Source organism: Lycium barbarum, chromosome 4 (genome assembly GCF_019175385.1).
Source record: "Lycium barbarum isolate Lr01 chromosome 4, ASM1917538v2, whole genome shotgun sequence".
In the NCBI taxonomy this organism is placed as follows: Eukaryota; Viridiplantae; Streptophyta; class Magnoliopsida; order Solanales; family Solanaceae; genus Lycium; species Lycium barbarum.
The window spans coordinates 49632231-49640691 of NC_083340.1; the positions used below are offsets into that span (position 1 = coordinate 49632231).

The 8461-nt window shown below is 35.4% G+C and overlaps 1 protein-coding gene across 5 annotated transcripts; it reads left to right on the forward strand.

The window, feature by feature from the left end:
• Positions 1-1159: 1159 nt before the first annotated feature.
• On the forward strand, positions 1160-7334 carry LOC132636008 (polyadenylate-binding protein-interacting protein 7). 5 transcript variants are annotated; one of them, XM_060352638.1, is made up of 7 exons: positions 1160-1315; positions 1406-1489; positions 2535-3444; positions 4147-4597; positions 4693-4763; positions 6034-6158; positions 6665-7334. In XM_060352638.1, the coding sequence occupies exons 3-7, from the start codon at positions 2665-2667 to the stop codon at positions 6963-6965; spliced, it is 1728 nt and encodes a 575-aa protein (XP_060208621.1). In that variant the 5' UTR covers positions 1160-1315; positions 1406-1489; positions 2535-2664; the 3' UTR covers positions 6966-7334. The 5 variants fall into 5 exon arrangements, with proteins under 5 accessions (XP_060208621.1, XP_060208620.1, XP_060208619.1 ...); XM_060352637.1 differs by having other exon boundaries at positions 1161-1315; positions 1441-1489; XM_060352639.1 differs by having other exon boundaries at positions 1164-1328; positions 1441-1489.
• Positions 7335-8461: the final 1127 nt, after the last annotated feature.

Here is an 8461-nt window from a genome sequence, read left to right on the forward strand (position 1 = left end):
TCTTCTACGTTGTACTCTTTGACGTTTCTCCATGTTTTTTTTGGTCAAAGGAAAAATTTTCATTAACCAAAGTGGAGTTTTGTACACAACCTGCTCTTTTGGACTATAGAGGCAAGATCTCAAGATAATCTGTTACACATTTCAGTATCACTAGCTAACAAGTTAACTCAAATTTGCTAGCTAGCAAGGAAAACTGTTAACTTCTTCTGACATTTTGCTTCATTTGGGTTGCTTTTGGCCCGCAATATGAAGTTGCAGTACTATCTCTCTTGTTCTATCCTCTTTGCCTCCGTGAAGCTGCTGAAATCTTCTAAGGTTTCTCTCCATTCAAATATGATACACTGCTGTTGTGAGGAGAAATTCTAGAATGTGCGATTTAGTATTCCTGTCGGTTACCCTTTTTGCCATCCATTGAATTTCATTCTCCCAAGGTTCTATTTGTCTAGTGATTTCCACCCAGTTCACTAGTGTTTTTCAGATGAAGTCTGAATAGGAGCACTCAAGACGTTTCTCCATGTTAACTATCCTTACCTTTTGTATTTAAAATTCTCGTTAAGCCTAACTTAATGTTTACAATTTACAGGATTTAAAGAAAACAAGTGATCCGTTTTTTTTTTTGTTTTTTTTGTTGTTGTTGTTGTGATTATTTCTTTAATTCGGCTACTTTCATGTAACAAAAATAATTTTGTTCACCATAATTGATAAAATTGAGTAATTGTCCGTTAATTATAAGTGGAAGATTTTTATTATTCCCATATCAATTGGCTCACAGGTGAGAATAAAAAGAGTGGGCGGCGTGGAGGCAGCTACTCAAGGGGCGTGGGTGAGTTGATATTGAGTGGCGCAGGACTGAGGTTTCACTTGCCCTTTTATTATGTGGTCACAAAGAAGAGGACTTCCTAAAGGCCAAATACCAAACAAAAGGGAAAAAACAAAAGAAATTGTCAGGCAGGGAAAAGGAAAAAAAGAAAAGAAAAAGCAAAGCTAGAATTAGTATAGCAGTAGTATAAAAAATCTTACTTTTTTATATTTTAAAATAAAATAAATTAACATTAAAATTTCTTAATAATTAAAACTTATTTTGAATCACAAATATCAAAATTATATTTACTTTCTTAAATTCGATGCCTAATCACTAAAATGAGACCAAGGGAGTTTATAGATAGAAAAAACACGATAAGAAAAAAATAAAATCAAAACCCTCTTCATCTCTCTCTCTCCTCTTTATCTCTCTATACCTCAGCTAAGACATCGAACAACAAAATTTCAAGGCAAAGAAGAAGAAGAACAAATTCTCATATATCTTTTTTCCTTTGTATTTTTCTGTGGTGTACTCTTTTTTCCTCTTATTTTTTTTTTGTTTTATTATATTTGCCTTATTTTTTTTATTTTATCACTGTTATAGTTGAATCTGAAACATTATCATCAACATATCTGCAGCTAATGGATCTATTCGATTATATTTCGTCCATAATCGAGCTTCGTAAAGGTGTATACATATATCTCAGATCTTATAATTTGTTACGCTGTTATTGGTTGATTTGATGTTTTGTTTCTGTGTGTTGTGTTCAATTTCAGTTTTTTTGTAGAGATTTATTGAGATCTGTGGATATTATTGGTCTCGGAGCAGTATGATGATTGTTTTTAGTTTAATTTTGTTTATTCAGTATATATATGATTTTAAGGTAATATATTGACCTGATTTGGTAAACTGAGGTTTAGAAAATTCACTGTTGCTTTGTGATTAGGATTTAGTACTCTTAAGTGAGTTTTAATAAAAAATATGATTAGTTTATTGAAATAATCTGATGAAAAAATTAAGGTCTATTGAACTTTAGGAGTCCTTGTTATTTGGTTTAAGCATGCAGATATGTGAATTCAATTGACATGAAGCGCTTCTAATTCGTCTTTTTTGTGGTTGACTTAACTGCCTTATAGATGAATGAGAACACACGCAAAAAAAAAAAAAAGTTCCAAAATTTGAACTGAAAGTGTCTAATTGGAAAAAATTAGGTGTTCAATTGGAACAGGGCTTAGTTTGAGTGTTTAAATGGAATATCCTGGCAAGTTAAGGGGCTGGTTATGTATTAAGCCTTTTCCAAATTTGCATCTTTTATGCTTGTAGATGCTGTGAGCGGAATTACTTAGTATTGGAATGAAATGGATATGATATAGAATTGGGTGGATAAGGGTATTCATACAGCTGACTCGACGATCACGGGGTTTGATTGAAGTAACTTAATATATACTGAACTCAAAATTTAGATGAACCTACGCACGATCATGCAATGAGCTAGTATTATCAGATCACCTAAAGCTATTTGTTCATACTTGTGTTTGTTCCTAATATGAGTAATATCTGATTTTGTTTGAAGTGATAAGGTGACATTGACATAGATCACTTTTCTCGGCTTTTGAACTATGAAAAGGTTCATAGGTGTTGTATTATTATATTTTATCTTGACTTGTGGACTTAAATATGTTGATAGCAGAGTTGAGTTTTTAAGTAAGCTTTTCATTTGCTTCTTTGGCAGGGTTTGGGTGACATTGACAACGTAGTTGCATCCTCTTATAATTAGAAGTTTAATAACGCATTAGAGACCCTTTTTTCTTAACCAACTAGAAACAAGAAGAAAGAAAAAAAAAATATAACGAAGAAAAAGAATGAGCTTATCAGGAAAGGGGACTCCTACCAGTGACAAAAAGCTAACCTTAGCAAAAGCAACAAGCTTGAATCCGAATGCTGCAGAATTTGTACCCTTTGCACTCAGATCACCCTCAGGTAGCACTAGCAGCCCAGATGCACCAAAGTTTGCTAACTCCACTACAACTCTGGGAAAATGTGTACTAGATAGATCGGAATCATCTGTTTCAAATAACTCAGATGATGAAGCCCACCAGTATTGGCGTCACCAGCTCCCGGATGATATTACACCGGACTTCAATGTCATGGGAGAAGATGATTCTCATGGAATCAGCGGTCTTCCATTTTCTAGATTATCAATAACTGATGTCAATGAAGCTTCAGTATTCCCTGCCTCAACTGGCAGTGGCTTTATGTTGAAGGACCAGCAGGAGTTATTATCTCCTAGTCGCATTAATAAGACTAGCTTTGTTGAAAAGACAGGTTATCCTATTACATCTTTTGGCAACGATGCATCCCCAACTAGTTTTCATATGCCTACTAAACCCTGGGACAAGCCATCTCTGAACAACGACCAGCCGTTTGCCAATATTAGGGAGGGGCCTCATTATAATGGGAATACCGGAAACAGCTTCTTTGCAGACATGATGAATGAGCAATCATTTTTTGAAGCGGATGTAAACCCTCTTGAATTTTTGGCCTCTCAATTTCCTGGTTTTGCGGCTGAAAGTCTTGCAGAGGTGTACTATGCCAACGGAGGTGACTTGAATCTGACAATTGAAATGCTTACGCAGCTTGAGGTATTGTTCATTTTCTTAATCTTTATGGATACAACATAGAATTGTGTTAAGTCAAAAAAGGCAATTTTTTCCTAATCTTCAAGACTTGATCTATTACCTTTAAGTTACTGCAAGTCTATTAATCAGTATGGGCTGACATTAGGTTGTCTATTTGACTTACTTTTCGATCATTTTTTAAAATCTTTTGAGTGTATCCAATTTTTGGAAAATATTATATAGTGATTATAATTATCTGAGCACTGTGTCTTGATTAAATTAAGGAATCCAGATTTTCTCCACATGTGATATTTAAATTTTCATGGTTATTATTGTCTAGAAATTCAAAAATGTGGTAAGTTTAGTCAATCAGCTACTTATACAAAAAAAGTTTGATCAATTAGCTTCCGTCATTGAGTCTGAGTGTCCTAGTAGTCTATGTCATTTATGTGTTTTTTTAGATTGTCTTGAGTCCAAAGAAAATAATTGTTCTGAAGGTTATACAAAATAGCTGGATGTTTAGTCAAATTAATTGGACTGAACAGAATATTGGTAATGGACGCAATATAGGGAATGATAAAGTTCTTGTCATCTCTCTGATAGTTTTGAAGATTGATTTTCCATTTTTTTGAGAAAGGTAACATTTTGAAGGTTGATTTTCCATTGAAGATTCTGTTCTTTTGGAACCTTCAATTACGTACTAATGGCTCAACATACTTTTTACAGCTTCAAGTTGATGGTGGGTTGAATCAAAGTATGAATTCGAAAGCCTTGTCTGCTCCAAATCTTAGTGCTCTGGATTTCCCTGCTCTTTCTGTGGCAGATAATCAAAACAACAGCCTAAAGTACTCTGGCGGTGACGTTCAACAAAATGTCAATCCCTATCGGTCTTCTGAAAAAGAGAGCACCCTTCTGTTTAGATCTGGCTCTTCCATCCCTTCTCGAGGCGCTACAGATTTTGCATCTGCTGTCAGGAAGATGGCATCTCAGGATTCTGGCATATGGAAGTATGATAGGACTGGAGTAGCTGATGCTAGTGTTGGATCAAGTAGAAATTCTCCTGTCTTGGCTAGCTCTTACAATGGTGGGCAGAGTAGGGGAGTTTATGGTGATAGGTTGCAGAGCCGAGGTTCCACACGTGCAGCTCCTGTCTGGCTTGAAACTGGAGAAGCAGTTGGTAATTTTTTCCTGAAGCAGCCAATCTATTTGAATGTTCATTGAGGAAAATAATTTTTTGCTTGTCTATGTACTTTGACTTTGTTGAGATTGCAGCGAATATATATTCTGAAATGCGGGAAGAGGCTCGTGATCATGCACGCTTACGTAATGCATACTTTGAACAGGTATGTGGTATACATGATGATTGCAAAGGTGGATAGAACATGCGTAAATGTGAACTCACTTCAATGTTCATGTGTACGAGTATGTGAAGCCACAAGGGCATAGTACTTTAGACCTTTCCTCCCGCCAACCCAAAAGATAGTGAAGAAAGAATGCCATGAAGGAGTGATAGATACATGTGTAATTTACTTGTAAAGGAAAGTTAACATGGAATTCTGACCAAGTCACCAAGAACTAGTGATATTCCTTGGAAAAGTTTATTGTAGGTGCATGAGTGTTGATGTGAAGTCAGAAGTGATACCTTCTTCCTTTTTTTACGATATCAGAGAAGCATCCCCTGTGGGCTTCTGGGTCTAGGTTGTGCACAGCTTCGAAACTACATAGTATGGGCCCACTCCTCTACCCTCCTTCCAGCTTAAATGCCGGGCTTCGTGGCAGGATCAAATCTGTGATGAGTCACATCACATGTTGCGTCCTTACCACTGAACCAAAGCCCTGGGGCTTTTAATAAACTGGTGATTGTGCCCTTTTGTTAATTCAATCATGACCTGGGAAAAGGAATTGGAGAGTGCATAGCTTAGAATTCCTTTTAATTCTGATCTCACTGGACATTCTAATGTCGTATTGATCTTATGCCTTGCATATTCTTCTACCTATGATGGGTTGACTTCTATATGATTTATTTTAAGATTAAAATAGTGCATCAACGTTGATTAACTTGCTTTTCTTTTGTAGAAAGAAAACCTATTTAGTATCATTAGATATAAGATTCTGTCAAGATTGTTTCTATCAATGTTTTGTGCCTGTATTCATTGGCACTCTACTTTTAGCTAATATCTGTTGTGAGATAAAAAACGCTTTGATTGCTGGATATAATTAAGTGTGAAATTTTGAGCTCAGAGAAACAAATAGTATGGCCTTCCTTAGTACCACTATGAAGCAAAAAGGTTGTACAGGAAGAGATACAGTAGTTTAAAATCTGTTTAAAAGAAATCATGAAAACCTTTTCTTAAGCACATTAGCAATAATGTTACTACGGCTGTACAAATCGCTAAGGCCATTTCATTATAGGGTTATCATAATGTGTTGGCTGTTGCACTTGTGCAATGTTCGATTTTTGGCTTCACTACATCATGAATTCTTTTGTTCCTTTTATCTTTTTGGGATTGAAAATCATTGTGGCAGGAATTTACTCCAATATGATCATGTAAACTTGGTTCTCTTATGCTACACCACCAGATACTTAATCTATGTAAATGTGTCTGTGAGTAGGCTCGTCAGGCATACGTTATTGGTAACAAGGCTTTGGCCAAAGAACTGAGCGTCAAAGGACAGCTGCACAACATGCAGATGAAGGCAGCTCATGGGAAGGCTCAAGAATCTATATATCGCCTAAGGTCTGTTTCTATCTTCCACGCCAATGATCTAGCACCCTAAACTCTATATATCAACGTTTTTATATGGTGGTGATAACAAGATTTTCCAACTCCAGAATTCTTTATCATCACAATCTTACCACACATAGCAACTTTCCAATTCTTCTGCTCTATATTTAAATCATCTTCCTATTGATTTCCAGTATTATTCATGCATGTGCTGCTTAGGCAGCTTTTACAATAGTCAGGTGCTGTGATTTTCTGCTTCGTCATTGTGCAAAGACGCGAAATGGCATAGAGAGGATGCCAATGCTGACGTTTATGCTAATTGAGTTTTTTGGTGACAAAACATAACCTCTTCAGCTGATGAAGTTTTGCGTATCAGTAAACCCCCCCCCCCCCCCCCCCCCCCCCCCTCTCTCCCTCTCCAGCCACCACCACAAAAAAATTAATCTCTTTGCCTCAACAAAGAATTTTTAATATAGAGAATACTTAGGTGAGTCTTAATGTGCTTAAAATTTTTGCAGGAATCCAGCCAGTTCAGAGATGCAGGGAAATGGGAGAGGACAAGAGAGAATCATTGACCTGCATGGGCTTCATGTTACTGAAGCTATTCATGTACTTAAGCGTGAGCTGTCTGTGTTGAGGAATGCTGCGAGATCAGCAGACCAGCGAATACAGGTTTACATTTGTGTTGGAACAGGACACCATACAAAGGGTTCGCGCACTCCTGCTAGGCTTCCCATTTCTGTCCAGCGTTTCCTGCTAGAGGAGGGCCTTGACTACTCTGAGCCACAACCGGGGCTTCTCCGAGTTGTGGTATACTGAGTTGTGAAGGTATAGGAGTTTTTGACACAGCATTACCTAGAAAATCCATCAGATGAGGGAAAAAAAGAAAAAGAAAATTGTTGTACCTGTAAATGGGAGGAACGGAAGATTAGCGCAAATTCTGGAAAGGGAAACTGAAAATGTGAACCAAAAAACGAAAGTGGAAGAAAATTGTATCATTAAGGTTTAGCTGTTTGATAGGGGATACCTTTTTGTAGCTTGTGGGGACTTGCATCGGCCCCCTTCCATTTTGTAATTTTTGTAACTTTGGTTCTTTCTCATATTCCTTTTTTTTTTTTTTTTTTTTTTAATCTCGATTAGCCGATGTAACTGATAGAATTCTTTCACATGAAAGCTCAAATTCACCAAGTGTTTTCGTGGCTCGTGTAGAACATTTTCCACAAATGCTTATTGTTGCGGGGTCCTGGGGGCACAACGTCCTTTCTTTGTATCATTTTATGTGTTTTTTGTGGAAATCTAGATAAAGCTATAGCCCATTGGCCAATGTTCTTTTTTTTTTTCGGTAATTTGTCCCCGTTATCACATCATAATTACAAGTCAAGTAAATTGTAACTGTGTGGCTAAATTTAGATGGTGGAAACCACAAATTAGGATAGTTATAATAGAGGGATATCCATCTAATTCCTCTCATATTCAGACACTGTCAGATCACTCAACAAGATAAAGTCGACTCTAAGCAGAAGTTCGCTTCAGCATTTCATTAGCCATGAAATCCCAGAGTTAATAGCTTCCTTGGTAGGGCGTTTGATGCTTGTGATTGCTCTCATTTGGTTATACTTTAAGAAAAAATACACATGTATTTTTATTAGGAAAATGACCTAATAATACTATATAATACTATATTACAAAACATAAGGATACTTTTCCTTATTTACAAAACATACCAACAAAATTACAAAGTATAACAGATTTGAACTTAATGGGATATTCACGATTTTAGGATAGTTATCAATTAGATTCTTTTCTTTTCATAAAGATATATCTCTCTCTCTCTCTCCCTCTAAAACTGTTGATAGACACTATTTCCAGACTTAAAATTCATATTCTCTCCTAGTATGATATGATTTCAGATTTTATACAATTTATATGTATTTTATCATTATCAAAATATACATACAACTTTTATACATATTTCATACATAAAAATTATAACAAATTTATACAGTTATAAATGTTGCATACAAAAATTTATACATACTTATTTTTGGTGTATGAACTTTTTATGGAATCTGGTTTGTATCAATTACAGATTTATTATACATATTTTCTCATAATTTATACATACTTTGATAAGATTTTATACAATTTATATGTATTTTATCATAATCAAAATATACATACAACTTTTATACATAAAAATTATAACAAAATTATACAGGTATACATATTGCATACAAAATTTATACATATTTGTTTTCCGGTGTATGAACTTTGTATGGGATCTGATTCGTATCAATTACAAAAATTATAACGAA

Bases quoted from the DNA above. Each gene is read 5' to 3' on its own strand.
- LOC132636008 (XM_060352638.1), top strand. From the start codon at position 2,665: ATGAGCTTATCAGGAAAGGGGACTCCTACCAGTGACAAAAAGCTAACC. The intron at 4,764-6,033 runs GTATGTGGTATA...GTCTGTGAGTAG, and splicing joins GTAATGCATACTTTGAACAG to GCTCGTCAGGCATACGTTAT. The intron at 6,159-6,664 runs GTCTGTTTCTAT...AAATTTTTGCAG, and splicing joins GAATCTATATATCGCCTAAG to GAATCCAGCCAGTTCAGAGA.